This window comes from Argentina silus (assembly GCF_951799395.1).
Source record: "Argentina silus genome assembly, chromosome: 17".
Classification (NCBI taxonomy): domain Eukaryota; kingdom Metazoa; phylum Chordata; class Actinopteri; order Argentiniformes; family Argentinidae; genus Argentina; species Argentina silus.
Genome location: NC_139671.1, coordinates 18,090,800 through 18,110,389, shown reverse-complemented (window position 1 = coordinate 18,110,389; position 19,590 = coordinate 18,090,800). Strand labels below are relative to the sequence as shown.

General features: G+C 47.5%; 2 protein-coding genes across 3 annotated transcripts in view; both read right to left on the bottom strand.

Moving 5' to 3' along the window:
• Positions 1–329: 329 nt before the first annotated feature.
• LOC310818220 (WD repeat-containing protein 26) lies at positions 330–18,041 on the bottom strand. 2 transcript variants are annotated; one of them, XM_083689065.1, is made up of 14 exons: positions 17,324–18,041; positions 15,168–15,267; positions 14,100–14,156; positions 11,894–12,030; positions 10,243–10,340; positions 9,866–10,040; positions 8,022–8,160; positions 7,094–7,234; positions 6,277–6,396; positions 5,341–5,486; positions 4,936–5,014; positions 4,630–4,759; positions 3,974–4,168; positions 330–3,433 (listed from the first exon to the last, which is right to left on the bottom strand). In XM_083689065.1, the coding sequence occupies exons 1-14, from the start codon at positions 17,632–17,634 to the stop codon at positions 3,408–3,410; spliced, it is 1,854 nt and encodes a 617-aa protein (XP_083545191.1). In that variant the 5' UTR covers positions 17,635–18,041; the 3' UTR covers positions 330–3,407. The 2 variants fall into 2 exon arrangements, with proteins under 2 accessions (XP_083545191.1, XP_083545192.1); XM_083689066.1 differs by having other exon boundaries at positions 9,884–10,040.
• Positions 18,042–19,435: 1,394 nt separating this feature from the next.
• The window catches only part of LOC310818445 (adenylate cyclase type 3-like), a gene marked incomplete at its 5' end in the record, with an annotated part of 15,672 nt that continues 15,517 nt past the window's right edge, over positions 19,436–19,590 (bottom strand). The window contains one exon of the mRNA XM_083689390.1: positions 19,436–19,590. This exon is cut by the window's right edge and continues 550 nt beyond it.

Below are 19,590 nucleotides of genomic sequence, written 5' to 3'. Positions count from 1 at the left end.
CTAGGGGGTCAAGATTGGGTAGGGTGAGCCGAACCCATATCTGTGCTTAGGGGCCGTCTCTACTTCAAGCCCCTGGAGACTTCTACGGGCCACAGTTCATTTTCAAAACCCTGAATGCTTTATTGAAAATATGCGTACATAACACTTCTCCTACACAACAATACAAAACAGTACAATCACTTTTGTAAATAACACATTGAACGCAAACAGGTCCGCCCGCCCGCCCGCCCCATCCCCATTTCTCAGGAACTCTTTTGAGCTGCAACCGTAAGCCCTTATGCCCCTGCCCAGCCCCACCACTTCCAAGAAAGAGAAATAAGACAATTATCATCAAACCATAAACAACCCCTAGTAAACGCAAAAACAAAGGAAGTAGACACTTGCATACAGACATAGCATTGTCACCAGCAGGTGAATTCTAACTTTGTGAAAGCTTTTGGGTTCTTCACTTGTGATTTGCCTCGGATCTTCAGACATGACAGGAGATGTGGATGGGGGAAGTTCAAGTCCATTCAGGGGTCCAGGAGTCGATGGAAGGTTTGTAGAATGCGTAAGGCAGCATTCTAGGATGTAAAACTCAGAACATAACATCAGAATTCCACACACACACACACACACGCACGCACACACACACACGCACACACAACACCTTTGGAACTACGAATGTGGCTCAAGTTTTTTTTGGTTTTGGTACGGGTACAACTGGCAACCGAACCCAACCGTGTGGCACATAAAGAGATGTCAGTAAATTCCACAGACATGCGAGTATTGGATCTCCACAAGGTGTCTCTTTTAAAGGCGAGGGGTGGATAGTTCAGACCTGATTGATAGAAGGTAACACACTCCCAAAGCAAGACTCATCCCACTCACATTGGAATGGGTGTCACTGTGCATATTCACTGGTAATATGTTAAAGTAGTGGATAAGGTAAAAATGTAACCCAAAAGAAACAAAGGCAAAACTAATCAGAAGAGGGATTATGATGATAGAAAATAATGGAGGACACCAGTTGTCTGGTTATATTTTAATATGATAATACAGGGAGAGGTCAACCAAAAAAAAAAAAAAAAAAAAAAAGATATAATGAGAACAGAACAAAACAGAAAGTAACAAAAAATTCCATAAAAACAGACAGAAAAGCATTCTTTTTAAACATTTAATATCAGTCCATAGCAAATAGTCATTACATACCCCAAATGCAAGGAAGAAAGCTCTGTATGGTGCTTTCACCACTGATAAGGATGACTTGGGCAGGAGGGGGTGGGGTTGTGCAGAAATCAGTCTCACTCCTTAAGGGGTGTACCTTAGGTAGTGCAGCAATGCCTGTGTGCCTGTGTCTGTCTGTCTGTGTGTGTGTGTGCCTGTGTGTGTTTTGTGTTGGGGAGGGTGTAGAACATTTTCTAATGCTGAGGGCTGCGAGTGTGGTTCTGATCATAATTGGTGCTTCTTCCTTTCATGTGTGTGTGTGTGATATTATTCCTGTGTGTGTAAGGGGGGGGGGGGGGGGCTGTGAGTGTGGTTCTGATCATAATTGGTGCTTCTTCCTTTCGTGTGTGTGTGTGTGTGATATTATTCCTGTGTGTGTAGGGGGGGGGGGGGTTGGGGGGCTGTGAGTGTGGTTCTGATCATCATCATAGGTGCTTCTTCTCTTGCCAACATGCTAGCTAAACATCAACCCTCCTTCTCCAACAGTACAATCATCAACTCCTCATATGAAATGACTCTTTGCTCACAACACAACAGTTTTACAGCTTTTGAAACGCTTCTACTTTTCTCTTTTCTCCTTTTTAATTTTTTTTTTTTAGTTATTTATTTCCATTTTCCCACAAAAATGATTCAATGCCAATACCTCAGTGCCATTCGAATGGTAGGGGGTAAGGAGAAATATAAAAAAGCAAAGTCAAATGTAAAAAGAAAAGCCCCAGGTTAAAAAAAAGTTTTTACAAAATGGCTCTCAAGTATTCTTTGTTCCACAGATAGAGGTCGCTATGGGGCTTTGGATAACTCTGAATGGGTTTAAAATCCTCTTTACAATTTCACTGGGGGATAAGGGGGGAAAAGCATGATCTTCTGCTGGTGTGAATAGAACCACGCACGCACACACGCACAGGTCTACATGCACCTCACTCATTCACACAAACATACTCACTCTCACACAGATGCCCAAGCGCACACGCACACAGAGGAAGGACAGGTGGCGCTCTTAGTACCCCACAACAGTCGCGCGTCCAGCTAGCCGAGCGTGTGTCCTTCAGGAGAGGTACATAACAAAAGGGCTGGTTTATTCTTTAAATGCAAGGCCCTGCAACAGAGACCCCATGACACCACACCAGCAACCACTGACCAACCCCACCCTTCCTTCCATTCTTTGACAGTTGGCCTTCCAACCCCAAACCCCCCCCCCCCCCCCAAGGCAGATGTAGTGGAACTATGGGGCTATGCAGTGAGGTGACCACTTTGGGACCGTTGGAACGAGCGTGTTCCTGCTAGGCTTTCAACTTAAGGGGATAAAAAGAGCCTTTTCCTAATTGAGAGAAGAGAAGAAGAAGTATTCTTCGTGGTAGAGCACTCCACAGCCAGTACTGGAGCCCTAGGATTCAACTGTTAAATGATAACAATAACAATGCTATGACTACCATCATCATCATCATCATAAAAAAAAAAATCCAAAACGTAAGCAGAGCATTTTCTTTGTCGGTGGGTTGGTGTGGATTTTGCGGCCTTCGTCCAACGCGCTCAAGTGCAGAGAGAGGAGCAAGAGGAAGGAGGAGGACTAGAACAGGAGGAAGAGTTTCTCTTCCCCCCTCTCTCCACCTCCTCTGCCCTACTCCCTTCAACAACCCCCCTCCCCCCATGGAGAGACACACACACACACACACACACACACACACACACACACACACACGTACGTCAGAGACAGACAGATGAGGTCCAATCAGCATGGCTGGTCTGAAATGGCTGTCTGGTGGGTAAGGAGCGGGGGGGGGGGGGGGGGGTGACGCCAGGCTGGAGGCCCACGGAGGAGGTGTGTTTCCTGGGGAGGATTCAGGGGGAGAGCCCCTGGTGTGGCTGTGGCCTTGCCTGGAGATGGGGGGGTCGGGTGGAGGAGGGCAGAGGGGGGAATCCAGCGGGGAGTACCAGCGGATCGGATCGGATCGGGTTCCCAGGGGGTGTGGTCACTGGTTCTGGTACTAGATGAAGACCTGGTTTTCTAAGAGTGTGTTCATCCTCACCTCCACAGCTTCGACCAGGTCACGAGACGCAACTGATTTACTTTAGTTTGTCTTTAGTTTTGTGTTGTGTTGTAGGTGTTTGATTTCATTCTCTCGCTTCAATTTTGTTTGTTGTCGATTGTGTTGTTTAATTTCTTTGCCAAGAGAAGGAGTCTTCGGTTCCAAAAGTCACCATCAACTGTCCATCGTACTGCAGTTCTCTGGGGAGACAAGACGAGGACATGGAGATAAACGTCTTGTAAAACTTTACGGCACCTAATTTATACACACTTTCGAAACACCTTAACCGGTTGGTCATCCATTGCTAGCATTGCTGCGCTAGCCGTGGTCAACGATGCTAGTACTGTTCCGCCTTTCACTGAGCAAACAGAATAGTCGTTTTGACATGGATGAAAAGCTTTATCGTTCCACCTCTGAGCTAGCTACCGATGCTAGCTTTGCTGTGAAACCGTAGCCTTTCACCATTGACCCAACAATGCTAGCAATGTCTGAGGAGGAAGACTTAGCCCTCAACTGACTGAGTCCGCAGAGCTGACATTGATCGAACAACAGTGGAGGCAAGCACGGCTAGTTAATATACGCCATTGCAGTGAGTGTATATATTTTTCAGTATATATGGTTCCCAGCGGGAATCGAACCCACAACCTAAGCGTCGTTAGCGCCGTGCTCTACCAAGCCATAGAGGACCACAGAGCTGACATTGAGCGAACAACGGCGGAAGGTAGCGGGGGATTGGTTACCGTTCAGTCCGTCCGCCTCCTGCACGTCGAGTACGGGCGCGGGGCCCCAGACCCGCACGGTGCCGTCGTCAGAGGCAGAGGCCATGAGGCCGGGGATGGTGGGGTTCCAGCTGACACAGTTGACGGTGCGCGTGTGGCCCGTCAGCTCGGCAATCGGAAGCTCACTGCGCCGGTGCCAGATATACACCTTATGGTCTGGGGAGGGGGAAAGGGGAGGAGGAGGTGAAAAAGGGAGAGAAGGAGGGGGAAAGGGGAGGAGGAGGTGAAAAAGGGAGAGAAGGAGGGGGAAAGGGGAGGAGGAGGTGAAAAAGGGAGAGAAGGAGGGGGAAAGAGGAGGAGGAGGTGAAAAAGGGAGGGGAAAGGGGAGGAGGAGGTGAAAAAGGAGAGGGGAAAGGGGAGAAGGAGGTGAAAAAGGGAAGAGGAAAGGGGAGAAGGAGGTGAAAAAGGGAGGGGAGGAGGGGGAAAGGAGAGAAGGAGGTGAAAAAGGGAGGGAATGGCAATGAGATAGAGAGCGAGAGAGAGAGAAAGAAAGAGAGAGAGAGAGAGTGAGAGAGAAAACAGATCACCGAATAAATAAAAATGAGGAGATCCTGTATTTCTTGTAATTGAAACGGTGAAGAGTAGCTGTGGTCTAAAATGGCCGCCGTTGGGTCTACCTTCGCTGCCACTGGCGATGAAGTCTTCATTGTGGCCTCCGAAGCAGGAGTGGATGGTGTAGAAGCCCTGAGTCACGCCCTGGTACTTCCTCACTAGCACACGGTCCTGTAGGTCCCAAAGATGAACTCCCTACAGGGGAGGAGAGGGGGATGAGGAGGGAGAAGAAAAAGAGAGGATGACAGAAGGAGAGTGAGAAGAGGAGACTCTAGAAAAGCCTCTTCAAGACTCTAGAAAAGCCCCAGGTTTAAAAATAAGCACTGGTATCAGACACACACACACACACAGACACACACACACAGGCTTACCTGAGTTGCTACATTTAACAAAGCTAATCTTCCGTTCTTGGAAACAGTGAAAGACATGATAGGATGGTCCTCCTGAACTCTGCAGGAGATATTCACACAAAGACAACAGTCACTGCTGTAGCCACCGGCTATGTCTCCAGTAACAGGACAGTATTCAAGAGCGCATAAGCTAAATTCCAAGCAACGAAAACAAGTTTTCTAACCATGTAGGCAATGCTTAATAGGTCATGTATTTAGTGTTACATGTACACTTAGAAATTATTTATTACACAGAAATGTAGCCTATTACCTATAATGCAAGAAAACATAACATGTAATAATATTGGCAAACGGTTCATGAGCAGACTTGCGAATGAAGTGTGGGAACGTTCGTTTTGAACAGGCGCAGAGAGGGACAGCACTCACATGTTTCTGTCCGTTAGGTCCTCGAAGTTGTAACCCCGGATCCGCTGGTGTGTGTCTGAGGCCAGCACCGTCCTGCCGTCCCCCAGACACCAGAGGCACTGCACACGCACGCCCTCCCACGAGTCCAGCAGGTTACCATCCAGATCCTGAGGGACAGTCACAGTCAATCAATCAAATAAACACACACACACACACACACACCAGACACACACATCAGACACACACACACAGCAGACACACACACACACAGCAGACACACACACACACAGCAGACACACACACAATCAACTAGTCAAATAAACTGCCTGTGATGTGGCACCCAGCCACATCACAGGGTACCATCAAGATTGGACACACTTAATTACACACAAACGAACGCGTAAACGAGCCCCGGGGCTCAGTGAGGTCATCTCTGGTCGACTAATCAATAAATGGGTGGAGCAGGCGATCTATAACTAGCTTACTCTCCCAACAGAATCTGCTGTTCAGCAGCTATCTATAGAGACCCCCCCCCCCCACCCCCGCCCCCGCCCCCCGCCCCCGCCCCCGCCATCTGATCCTCCAACAGTGATTCTCCTGAGCCCTGCACTGCACTGTGTCCCAGGCTGGAGTTCTGTCACATTCACTCCTGATTCTACTAGACTGGAGTTCTGTCACATTCACTCCTGATTCTACTAGACTGACTGATAATAATAATAATAATAATAATAATGGATCGGATTTATAAACCGCATTTCTTGAACCCAATGCGATGTACCTTCCTCTCAACAGATGTTCAGAGATTTGCTAGGCTGAATCAGGGGTGTCAGTGCTCTCGAGTAGCAGAAATGAACACAAAGATGCCCTAAAATGAGCACAATGGCAACGGAACGCAGAAACGCACTGTTGGGACAAATCACACACAGACACACACACACAGACGGCGGAGACACTTACACACTGGTAGAACTGTCCCCTCTGTCCCCCGGTGACGAAGCGTTTGCCGTCGGGGTTCCAGGCCACACTGGTCAGGCTGTCCTCATGGGACTGGCTCATCTTTGTCCGCAACTCCCCCGTCTGGCCACCAGGGGGACAAGAGAGAGAGAGAGAGAGAGAGGGGGGGGGGGGGGTCACTCGGTGCATAAATAACACAAACAAACACATGGCGGAGATTACAGAGTGTAGGAAGGATTAACAGGCTTGTGATGGTCTGTACCTCTAGCACAGACACGTCTAGGAGCGTCTCTCTGAGGTCAGAGGCAAAGCACGGCTTTCACCTAAAATAACCTTTACCTTGTGCAAACCAGAAAGCCCATTTTAAACGGCATTGTGTTTGTGAACCACACCGGTGAGTGTCTACACCACCATCTACACCGCAACCTTACGGTGAAGCTAATCTAAGCTCGGGGGGGCTGGTGGACATATCAAACGGGAGTAATGCTCCATTAGGGAGCGTGAAGTTGGAGTAGAGCAGAAGTCTATCATCAAGCTTTTGAGATGGCCGAGGAGGGAGGAAAAAAAATCTTCCTGGGAGGGCCTTCGACAGGCAAACATTCTCTCCCGACAAACGGCGAGTTTGGGTAGGTGGCGCATAGAATGCAATGGAGGAATCGGCGGAATAGCGATAGTGGGATTCCATCCCTCCCGTCACGCCTATAGGACACGGGTGCCAACTGTTCGGCCGGGAGCGGGTGTGATTTGTGGGAGGCAATACAGATGGTGGTACAGACACGTCAGACTCGAGGGAGACTAACGGGCGGTTGCCGTGGGTTACCTGGACGTTCCAGAGCCAGAGCTCGGAGCAGTCGTCGGGTCCGCAGGCGATCAGGTAGGCGTCGTCTGGGCTCCAGGCCAGGTAGGACACGCCGTAGGCATGCCCCTCCAGGGTCCGCAGCAGCTTCAGCTGGTGGCTCTCCTGATCAGAGAGAGAGAGAGAGAGAAGGGAGAGGAGAGAGGGGGGTGAAAGGGGGAGAGAGAGAGAGAGGGGGGGGGGGGGGGTGAGAGGGGGAGAGAGAGATTGAAGGGAGAGGTGAGAGAGGGGGTGAAAGAGAGAGAGAGAAAGTGGGAGGGGGGAGGTGAGAGAAAGAGAGAGATGGGGGAGAGGGGGGGAGAGAGAGAGAAGGGAGAGGAGTGAAAGAGAGAGAGAGAGAGGGTAAAAGAGAGAGGGTGAAAGAGAGAGAGAGAGAGAGAGAGGGTAAGCGCATGTACTCCAAGTATGTGTGTGAGTTATCGGCCAACTGTATGTACACTACTAGTGTCAGGAAGCTACAAAGCGAGCTAGTGGAAATCAGTCATTATTAACGGAAATCGCAGCCAGAATAGTTACCAGCTCTATGTCTTGGCAACTACAAATCGGAGAAGTAGCTCGCCACTTGTAGGTGATACTTCAGAGAGACAAGAAACTGTACAGTTTCTTGTCTCTCTGAAGTAACACCTACAAGTGGCGCTTCAGCAAAGTCAAGTGACAAAATAATGAAGTGTGTACACACAGTAATGCATAATGTAGGAGTCCTCCAATATGTATGTATGTACGTGTGTGTGAGTGTGTGTGTTAAATAGCCATGTGCATGTAGCCTGTGCTCCACTGCTCCACCACACAACAACACACAGATAGGCAGGGCCTTCGTTACCAAAAACCTAAAACACCAAAGCTTCAAAGTGTGTGTGCACACGTGTGTGTGTGTGTGTGTGTGTCCACTCACAGGGTCCACCTGCCAGACGATGACGGTGGTGTCTTTGGAGCCGGTGGCCAGCTTGGTGCCATCGTTGGAGAACTTGCAGAACCAGACCTCGTTGCAGTGCTCCGTCAGGATCTGCTGGGTGTAGCAGGGAAACTGCTTCCTGTGTGGGGGACAGGGGAGAGGGGTGAGGGGTTAGGGGCGGGGGGGTCATCCAGGTCAGAGAGAGGTCAGTCGGAGGTCATGGAACTCACTGGACAGACGAGTGATGATAACACAGGAGACGAGAGATGGAGAGATGGAGCAGCAGCAACAACATAGGAGGAGAGGAGAGGAGGAGGAGGTGGAGCAACATAGGAGGAGAGGAGAGGAGGAGGAGGTGGAGCAACATAGGAGGAGAGGAGTAGTAACATAGGAGAGGAGAGGAGGAGTAGGAACATAGGAGAGGAGAGGAGGAGGAGTAACATAGGAGAGGAGAGGAGGAGGAGTAGTAACATAGGAGAGGAGGAGGAGGTGGAGCAACATAGGCGGAGAGGAGGAGGTGGAGCAGCAACATAGGAGGAGAGGAGAGGAGGAGGAGCAGCAACATAAGAGGAGAGGAGAGGAGGAGGTGGAGCAGCAACATAGGAGGAGAGGAGAGAAGGAGGAGCGACATAGGAGGAGGAGTGACATAGGAGGAGAGGAGAGAAGGAGGTGGAGCAGCAACATAGGAGGAGAGGAGAGAAGGAGGAGCGACATAGGAGGAGGAGTGACAGGAGGAGAGGAGAGAAGGAGGTGGAGCAGCAACATAGGAGGAGAGGAGAGAAGGAGGAGCGACATAGGAGGAGGAGTGACATAGGAGGAGAGGAGAGAAGGAGGAGGTGCAGCAGCAACATAGGAGGAGAGGAGAGGAGGAGGAGCGACATAGGAGGAGAGGAGGAGGTGCAGCAACATAGGAGGAGAGAGGAGGACAAGGGAAACAAAAACCTAGGCCAAGAATGAGGTATGGAACAAACAAGAGGATGGAGGTGAAGGAGAGAGGGAACGATACAGGAAGAGGAAGAGGAAGAGGATGGGAGAGAAGGAGAGAGAGAGAATGACGCAGGACCAGGAAGAGGAAGAGGATGGGAGATGGAGATGGAGATGGAGATGCTGTTTGTGAGGGTGACATGTTCTGTCGTCTAAAACACCCTCACAGTCCTGAAAACAGAAATCTCACCAAAACCAACCATAGCATGTCAGAATAGACGCGAGGACAATCAAACCCAAGCCCGGTTGGAATACTGCAGCTATCGATCGCATGACATGCGTGAATTGACGCGACACACCATCAATTTACTTAACATCCGCAGAACTCAGACCACCGACGAAAATTCGAGGTTTGGAGAATTATTCCATTCCGATGCAGGTCTCGTTAGTAATATTTGGTACTGTAGTTTTGGAAGGTTTTCCTCGCAAACTATCAGTGACACAGGCCTAACGTTTAGAAGGGAAGGCGGTGCCTGCCATTGCAAATTTAAAGTCTGTCAATGTTCAACCCAAACCTGAACCCGATCTAAATACATTCAAAATAATTCCGTTTGCTCAGGGGCAAAACACGAGTTCGGTTACACTTTGACAAAACACGAGTTTGGGCAAGCAGGTTTCAGAACGAAACGGAGGAATCCGCGGAATAACAATCGGATCGTTGGATTTCCCATGCATGGACGTCCCTCCCGTTCGGGTCTACAGGACACGAAAGCCAATCGTAGAGCGGGCGGTTAACCGTATATATCATTTGTGAGAGGCGACCCGTCCGACTGGGGAGTCAAGACCATGGGCTTTTGTGTGTGTGTGTGTGTGTTGGCTGCAGAATTGTTGCTGGGACTTGTGTGGACAGAAGATGTCACCCTGAGTGCGTTGCTGACCGGCTGCAGACGTGGTCCAGGAGCAGGGAGACAGAGTCCAGGCTGCTGTCCAGTTTGGTGTTGTGGTAGAGGCAGCGGTCCCTCTGCAGCTCCACCGCCTGCCTCAGCAGAGTCTGCAGCCTGCGGGGGGGCAGCATCACCGAGGGAGGCAGGTACGCTGCGGGGGAGGGAGGAGGGAGGAGGGAGGGGTAGTTAATAACTTGTTGCGGTAATTGGAATAGTTGAGATGAGACATACTGTGTGTTGGTAGCATGGAATGAGGTTGGTTGTGTGTGTGTGTGTGGTAGCATGGAATGAGGTTGCATATGAGGTACTATAGTGTGTGTGTGTGTGTGTGTGTGTGTAGGGCGTGCCCTCACTTTGTAGCTTGTCCAGCAGTCTGCAGCGGGAGGCGGTGCCCTTGCCCTCCCACTCTGCCTTGGCACGCAGGTCCTCTGCATGGCTGCACATCAAGTACCTACCAGACAAAACACGGATCAACACGCTATAACACACAACACGCTATCACACACAACACGGATCAACATGCTATAACACACAACACGGATCAACACGCTATAACACACAACACACTATCACACACAACACGGATCAACACGCTATAACACACAACACGCTATCACACACAACACGCTATAACACGCAACACGAATCAACATGCTGCAGTGCCTTAATAATTGTAATTGATTCCTATGCAAATCAGAGACCCTCTAAAAACACAAGATATTCATTCCAAAATTACATGAACTATTATCCTTGCATTAAGATGGACTCAATTCAACTTATTGAGTGATTTGCTGATGACATTTTTGCATTTTAGCTCATTTTAAGAGCATCATAGCAAAGGGTCTGAATACTTACGTACATGAGGTATTTCTGTATTTCAATTTTAATAAATTTACAGAAATTTCAAAAAACGTGTTTTCGCGTTGTCGTTCTGGGGTATTGTGTGTGTGGATTGATGGCTAATTGTTTCCATTTAATCCATTTTAAATAAACTAACCCAACAAAATGTGGAAAAGGCACTGTATAACACACATCACCCTATAACATGCAACACCACAAAGATCATCATGCTAACACACAAAACACGCTACACCACACAACACGGATCAACACGCTACACCACACAACATGGATCAACACGCTACCACACACAACACGGATCAACACGCTACAACACACACACGCTATAACACACCACACACAACATGGATCAACACGCTACCACACACAACACGGATCAACACGCTACAACACACACGCTATAACACACCACACACAACATGGATCAACAGGCTACAACACGGATCAACACGCTACACCACACAACACAACATGGACCGTCATGCTATATTAAAATATGTAATCGGAATGCTCAGAGTACTTTGGCCTGTTTTACAATCCAAAACCACAGCTGGAACTGGGACAATCTGGTTCATGAACCAGTGGAGTGTCAGTGTGGGCTACTTTGAACTGATAACGTGTCGATGTTTGACGTGACTGAGTGATGAATTCATAGACTGCCATACTTGCTGGTCACCTAGGTGTTCTCTAAATCGTGCTCAACTGTTACTGATGGTTGACGTAGGTGTTGAGTCATTTACTGACTTACTTATTAATTTACTGACTGGTTCTTAATGACATACCCTCTGGGTATCTCTGTTACTTAAAGTCCCTTTAGCATACCCGCTGAGCGGTGTGGATGCAGTGTGTTGAGTATTGTAATGATTGATTGGATGATATACTGGCATACAGGCCAGGTGTGGAGGTGAGGTCTGTGATTGATTAACTGATCGATTGGTTGTATTGAACAACTGATAATAGCTGCCTGTTTTGTACTGAGCCAAACCACTGATGACATAACAACATCAAATGTGATGGACGGATGGATAGATAGATAGATAGATAGATAGATAGATAAGAGAGAGATAGATGAAGATAGATAGATACAGATAAGAGATAGATAAGAGAGAGACAGATAAGATAGATAGATAGAAGGATAGATACCCGCTGAGTACGTGGATGCGGTCTGTGTTGTACTTGAGCGGGGTGAGCTCTCCCCTGAGCACCTGCAGCGCCTCCAGAACCTTCCCGTCCTCCAGGTACTCCAGATACTTCTGCTGCAGGAGCAGGAACTTCATACGCTACAGGGAGAGAATGAAGGGATGAAAAGAGAGAGAGAGAGAGAGAGAGAGAGAGAGAGAGAGAGAGAGGGGGGGGGGTGAAAAGGAGGGAGAGGGGAGACAAATGAGGTCATGGGAGGGGTGGCAAAGGGGCGGTGGGAGGGGGGCAAAAGGGAGAGAAGGGGGGATAAAGAGAGAGGGGTGAGAAGGAGAGAGGGGGGAGACAAACAAGGTCAAGGGAGAGGTGGCAAAGGGGGTGGCGGGAGAGTGAAGGAGGAAAAAGGGGAAAAGGGGTCGTCACTGTATGGAAAACCTCTGTACGGAGAAACATCAAGCTAGGCTACATCCAGCACTCACGACTACCCCGTCTCCTCCAACATCCAATCCATGATGACACCACCATCCCAAACACATATACAGTACAATCCCTCAAAGACCCGGGTTCGATTCCCAGGTCCAGATATTCTGTGCTATAAATCCCACTTCATATGTTATCCCTGTGGCGTTCCTCCTTTCACAATAAATGTCCCCCCCCCCAAAAAAATAAATAAGCAAAAGGGGGAGTGGAACTCCCTCCCCCATCCCATCTGCTCCAAAGGGGGGGCAGGCACTCAAATGTTAGCATAGTTTGAGTGACAGGAAGCATTGCCGTGGTTACAGTGACTGTGTTGTCGTTGGAGTCATGTGGTGGGCGTTGGCTTAGCCCAAGAGACTTGGCTCTGCCAGCTGTAACCGGCCGCTTCCCCCAGACTGAGCTGTGGCATGCTTCACTCTCCACCACAGCCCAGTGTGCTAACCAGTTGCGCTGTTTTGGTCAGCGCTGATATTTGTGGCAGTCTGCCTTATCTCAAGTCTGCAGTGTCGGCCACAGCCCAAAAGACGGGTTAATGCACGCACGCACGCACACACACATTGAGTTATATTTTCCCCTCTTATTTATAACTATGATTCTGGAATGAGTAAACTCCAAGCATAACCATGGCAGCAACCATATAAACATCAAGGCTCATTAACTTTACAGGAAACAAAAAGGCTGTGTGTTCTGGGTTTCAATAGTACAGGCCTATATGTACATTTTAAACAAGCATTATTTGTCAGGACAAAACCCACATTTATACAGTACACTCAGTACAACACCACCATAAAGGTATAAAGCTACAGGCGGTTGACTAGCACACAGGAGACCATTTTGAGAAGTAACCTATCCTGTCCACTAATGAGCTAGCTGAGGCTAATTAGCATCATTTAGCCTAGCTGCAGTCCTGAGAGTGTTCGTCAGTTGACATCTGCATGTGCTGGACCCATGGGAGCTTCGCCTCTCCTCCGCTCATTTACAATCTTAGAGGAACAGCTTCCATGGCAAAATATGAGCTCCATTTTAGGGCACCACCTGAAAAGCTATATCAATATGCTATCGAAAACAGCATACAGCTTCCATGTCAAACACTCAGATACACTTGATTCCTAATCCTATTTTCATTGACCTTACAACATAATGATGATACAACTGAACAGATGGCTAACAGTTGTAGCAGAGGCTAAAAGTGATTGATGAACATTTCATAATAATAGACTAGCAGGCATATGATCAAACATACTGGAGAATACATATGGAGAGTCATTCCAAATGCTACCCATTGGCAGAACTTTGGCTGTTAACTTATCGATCAATAAAAAATTAAAAAATGCAATAATTATTGATTACAACTTCAAGAATATGATATATTTAATATAACGTAACATATCTATTGTCCTTTCAAATGTGTCATAAAGGGGTTTTATGCCATGACACAAGCGTGTATCATTTTATAATAAGGAAAGTACATATTGGAAAAGGGTGGACAGAGCGTTTTGCAATGAAACTCTTCATATGTCCACCCATGTCCACCCGTACATGATGGAAAAATGTATTTCATGTAGACTCTCCCAACCAAGGCATTCTGGATCATAAAGGCTTCTGCAGTCAGACCCCATCCGCAATCACAAAGGGGGGCACTCTAGTCTAGAACACAGAGTCTAACAGAACCGTTCTAGAACCCGCCGGGCCCTTTCCACTGTTTGCCGTCATTCAGGTCAGGTTTTAGGCTTACCACAATAGCGTTGGGAGAATGCATCAGTGCTCTCAGCTCGTTGAGATCATTCTCAGCCTGGACCAAAACAAAGAGAGGGAGGGGAGGGAGAGAGAAACGGTCAGGGTCAGCACTTTCCCTCGCAACAAAAAAACGTCAAATCAAAACACATGACCACTACAAGGCACCCGTAGCTGTGCTCTTCTCGAAGTGTGGAGGAAGTCGATGCTGAGATTGTTGTGCGACCGACGACGCACCAACTCCTGTGTCGCTGCAGTTTAGACTTAGGTTTCATAACGTCAGTCAACGGACTGTTTGAGTACACGTTTTATGCAACACATTTTTTATTATTATTATTTTATTTTTTCACATTTAGCCCTGGGCTGTTGTGAAGAGAGCATTCTGTGGAACAGCAAGTTCAGCCAACTGAGCTCGTTGTATGATCAAATTAGCCTAACAACTCTTAAAGACTTACTACTGAGCCCACGTCGACTTTTCATTGCCGTGCCCCCGATCGAGCGCTAACCCAAAATGTTCACTGCCAACCATGTGCATTTAATAAGTGAGCGCAACATCGCAGGATCTGCACGGTAACATCACCACGCTAGTCTCTCTCTCTCTGTAGCTTTAATGTTCCCAGACATGGATTTAGAAAGGTTTACACTCGGTGCCTACTGGCTGAAATGTGATTACCCATCATCATCATCATCATCATCCATATGGACAAGAAGTAACCGAAACAAGATGCCGACACTTCCTCGAGATGTTTAGGCGAGCCTAATGTTGACTGTTTTTAGAGTTATATGGAAAATAACATGTTTTGAATAGCTTTCCTTCACAGGTGGGAACCATTCTTATCCCACTATGACGATCCTCACGGTCTGTCTCAACGGAAGTGTCATGGAGGCTGTGTCCCTCCTGTCCTGACACAGACCGATATGGGTCACAGAGGAGCACTCTAATCCAGCGCTTGGACCAGATTCTTTGGATAGGTGCATATTAGGCTACACCTGATTGGGCAACAAGGACGCTCAGTCGCACGCAGGAAGGCGGCGGCGGCAGGCGTAACCATGGTGACCTCGGACCTACCTTGTCCCACTCCCCTTCCATGACGTGGTTGCGGAATTTCGTGGCTGAGGGATGTTCCAGTCTGCAGCCCGACTCCTGCATCAGCAGGTCCACTGTCTGACTGCAGAGAGGGAGGGAGAGGGAGAGGGGGAGAGGGAGAGAGGGAGAGAGAGGGAGGGAGGGAGAGGGAGAGAGAGGGGGGTAGGGGGAAGCGTTACCTTAACGTTATAGCATAAACATTAACCAATGACAAGACATGAAACATGCAGTGGAACTGACATCTTGGCTCAGGCTGGCAGCTGAGACAGACGGATGAATGGAACAATAGCAACAGGTTTATAGCAACATTGTCTCAACATTAGTCAAATAACTGCCAAGCCGTACAAAGAAACGCACACGTTGAACCAGGTACACAAAAGAGAGAGGGGGAGGGACAGGGATATGGCCCAACACCATCTGTAGGCTACAATCTCCAACAATAAGAGATGTGACTGGCATGCATCATGTTGCCACCCAGGACCTGGCATCTGTGAATAATACCATTGTTAAAATCCCTTAAAAGTGTGCTGAAGAGGTGTCTGGGAGAAAATGAGTAGGGGCGGAGGGCGAGCTGACAACTCGGCATGATGACATCATCTTCAGGTATCAAAAGAGTGGCGCAGCCGAGTGTTCTCAGCGTCACCGAGTCCGACGCCGTTTTCGCTTGCATTTCCACATTTGAAACGTAGGGGCATCAGTCCCATACGAGGCAATGCCAAGTATTTCCCCCCTCCACATAAACACACAAGACAGGCATTCTCAACAACCCCGTGTAATGGCAGTTTCACTGACACACGGGTAGTTGCAATAGCAGTAGCCAACTCTTCAGTCTATCGGACTGCATTACAGTCTTTAAGAGTGACGGGGGGCCTTATTTAGCTGTGGATGGCTCAAAATACAGTTCATGCGGAGCCCCGATGCGTTCAGCAGGCGCTATCTATAATTAGATTCAACCAACGTTTCTAATCTAAAACAGCTGGTTAGACACGCATTCCAGAGCCGCCATGAAACCATGCACCAGCTAGGGAAGCCGTTCCTACTTGTCCACAAGCGACGATCACCTCCAATAAGTCAAGAAATCGTGTAAAATATCGCCCTGGAAATGTCTAAATCTCTCACTATGATGGCGATGTGTTCTTACTTGTGACACGTACAATGTTTACATTGCGGGCACAGTTTGATAGCTGCAGCATAGTGAAGAAGATGAGACAAAAATAATAATAATAATAACAACAACAACGTGGGAAAACAATAATAACACAGTAACATGATTGTAGTATGTTCAAGGGGACGTCTTTTTAGATCATGCGTTGCTGTTGTGATTCAAGACAACAGCTCAAAGGTTTCACAAAAATAAACACTCGAGTGGATACAAAATGACCCAGTCAGTTCTCCATACTTTGGCAATTATGTGACTGTTATATCGACGACGTTCATAAACACTTAGTCATAATAGCCGAGCCTTCGAAATGTGCAAACGGTGAAAAACATGGGGACTACGAAAACATATCGACGCTGTCAAACAGCGTATTGTTGTTCTACCTCCGCACTTCTGCGCAATCTTCTACAAAGCAGGCCATTTCATTTTAGACCAACACAACTATTATAAAGCGTGCCACTGTACAAAACAAGGCAAATTGTTATTCCATCTCAAATGACTGGGTTTTGTGATTTATGTGCTTTGTAAGCACAAGTCATAATGGATTTTGCAGCATCTTTCACTGGATTACAAGCGGTGATGTAATGCGATTTCAATCCGTGTAAAAAATCTATAGAAGCAACACACACACGGTTCCAACTGTTCACTAATATACTTCTCCCTGTGTGAGGCCAAGTTTGTTAACTGAATTGTGAACTGTCTTTGGGTTTTAATTTGTACAAATGTCAGTATCACCCTCATCAAGGCAGGCTAGTCGTGCTATCTAGCTACCACTCTGTATTGTGCAAGATGGACCCCTTCTTCTCCCAACTAGCAAGCTAACTACCCCCTCCCCCATGTTTGTCTGTCAAACGCAGAGAAGCGATTTCATGAACTGTCACAACGCAGTTTCGATCAAAACACTCGCAAATACATGATATTTCATGTGCTTCGATGTTTTAGGTGCCTTTCCTTCGAATGACACACTCTATAAACTTACTTTAGCCCTAACCCGTGGAGATGTTGTCCTATTAATCGGATGACATCTTCCTCTGATTGCGAAAGACGTTTCTTCTTTTTCATGTTGCCGACCTCCGAGCCCGAACCCGAGGCAGTGGACACGGTGGAGGTCCCAGAGCCCGGTCCGGTCGATGCCCCGTTATTGTTACCGACGCTATTCCCATTGTTTGTGCTGGACAGAAGCCCGTTGGAGTGCGTTCCCCCAGCCGAGGATGACTCCCCGTTCTGTGCGCTGTTCAGGCATGAGAGGTCCGACGACTCCTGTCCCTGTCCTGCCCCATTTGCCTGCATGTTGACGCTGAGGTTGTTGACAATGCTTCGGTTAAAGTGAATGGCAGAGGTGGCTTGTGAATGTGGAGAAGAAGTAGCAAGTCCAAAAACAACTCCAGAAAGGCCCGCTGCAACAGTTGAAGCCCCGGGCTCTCCTGCTCCCTCCGCCGCCGAGGCTCGGTGTTTCTTCCGCGGGGGCGGCGACGCTCCGCCGGTGTCCGAGTCGGAGGAGGAGGAAGCGGAGGCCAGAGTTTCCTCACCGAGAGCGGCCGTGGTTAGAAGCCGGCGAAGCCCCGGTGGGAAAGGAGGTTTCAGCTCCCGGGATTCAGACCTCGTAACCCGGCTGAGAACGCGCTGACTCTGTGGAAGCCCCGTCAGTCGCTCCGTTTTTGTTGTTGTTTCTCTCAAAACAGCTGCAACCCCTAATGGAGTCCAGACACACTGACGTCACCGGAAATTCCTATACTACCCTGCTTCCGGGTAGAATTATATAATCCATAGGTGGCGCATGAGAACCAATTTTGCATATCGATTGCAAAGATTTGATGAGAAAAACAATTAAAACGTGATCCTAAAAGTGCTGAACTCGAACTGCCACGGAGACATGCAATTAGTACGTGTACCAGTCTGTCAATCCATAGTTGCTTGTTAGGTGAATCACTTCGCAAGAGGAAGAAACCGGTGGATAAATCACCTGTCATAACATGCTGTGGCCAATACATCTTGCCATGCATCAACATATTTTGTGAAATAATCGAGAGATATAATGTGTCACACTGCCTAAAAGGCCCAAGCATAGTGTCTGTGGTTGCTACATAGCAACATTGCATAAAGGTGCATTACGTTATAGTGTTATATAAATTATAACTGTTATGCCTTTATGTACTAGGCCTACATAACATATAAAACCTCTGTGACCTCTTCTTGGATATGGCACAAATCTCTCAAATGAAACACTTTTACTCTATCATATGTAATGAATGTGTGCAAGAGACAATTTGCACTGACTCTCTACACATCGCCTTTACACACACACACACACACACACACACACACACACACACACACACACACACACTTGTACGTCAGAGACAGACAGATGTATTGTATTGCTAACTTTATCTTACGTCTGCCTTATTTACATGTATTGCCTTATTGTGTTATTATTTTATTTGTATTTGTACTTTGATATTTGCACTGTTGAGAAGAAGCTCGCAAGTAAGCATTTCATTTACACCCCGCTGTGCCCTGTGTGTATGATGCGTTCATACACTTTGATTTGATTTGATTTGTTTTGAAGGTTTGCAATGAGGTAAAAGGACTGCAAGGACTAGAGCGTTGTCTACCTGGCAGATTTTTGCTGCTCGTCATAGGCCTTTAGAGGTTGTGTTATCATGAACAAGTAATAAGTTGGTGCTATACTGCAATCCCTGTTGACAGATTTGACAAGTATGTTCATAGCAGTTGATATCTAATTCAGCTATTGACAGTGACATTGCTATGCTCATTGTGTTTTTGTTATATATCGCTGTATTGAGTGGATGGGGTCAGATTTATTTTGACCTACAACTGGGATATTGTAACTCTTTTTGTATTTATTTCCTGGTATACATTGCCACAGATGTAGGATGGGAAGCAGAATCCATATCAAGAGTAACACTGACACTCAGAGGCTAGAAGCGGTACTGCAACTACATATATCTATTACTAATAGTAGAGATTTATTGGAAATCGGATGGAAATTCAAACATTTCTCATTGAGTTTAGTGAAAACGTTTTTTAATCCACACGTTATAAATACAAAATCATTTAAAAGCGGAATTATTTTTTACAAAACCTGAGCTCAACAGTTTGAAAACAAGAGAGGAACATGGAGGCGAATAGTTCTGACCACACTCAAAGCAAAACAAGTCCTGTAGCAGCTTAGGAGTCACAGCACATACTTGGGGAGACTTCATCTTGTAGCTTATAGAAGGG

What these genes read in the sequence shown, in the direction of transcription:
- LOC310818220 (XM_083689065.1), bottom strand. Translation starts at nt 17,634, where the DNA reads ATGCAGGCAAATGGGGCAGGACAGGGACAGGAGTCGTCGGACCTCTCA. An exon ending in CGGTCAGCAACGCACTCAGG is followed by an intron (nt 8,161 to 9,865) that starts GTGACATCTTCT and finishes TCCCCCACACAG; the next exon opens with GAAGCAGTTTCCCTGCTACA. An exon ending in GGAGGCGGACGGACTGAACG is followed by an intron (nt 3,434 to 3,973) that starts GTAACCAATCCC and finishes TTGTCTCCCCAG; the next exon opens with AGAACTGCAGTACGATGGAC.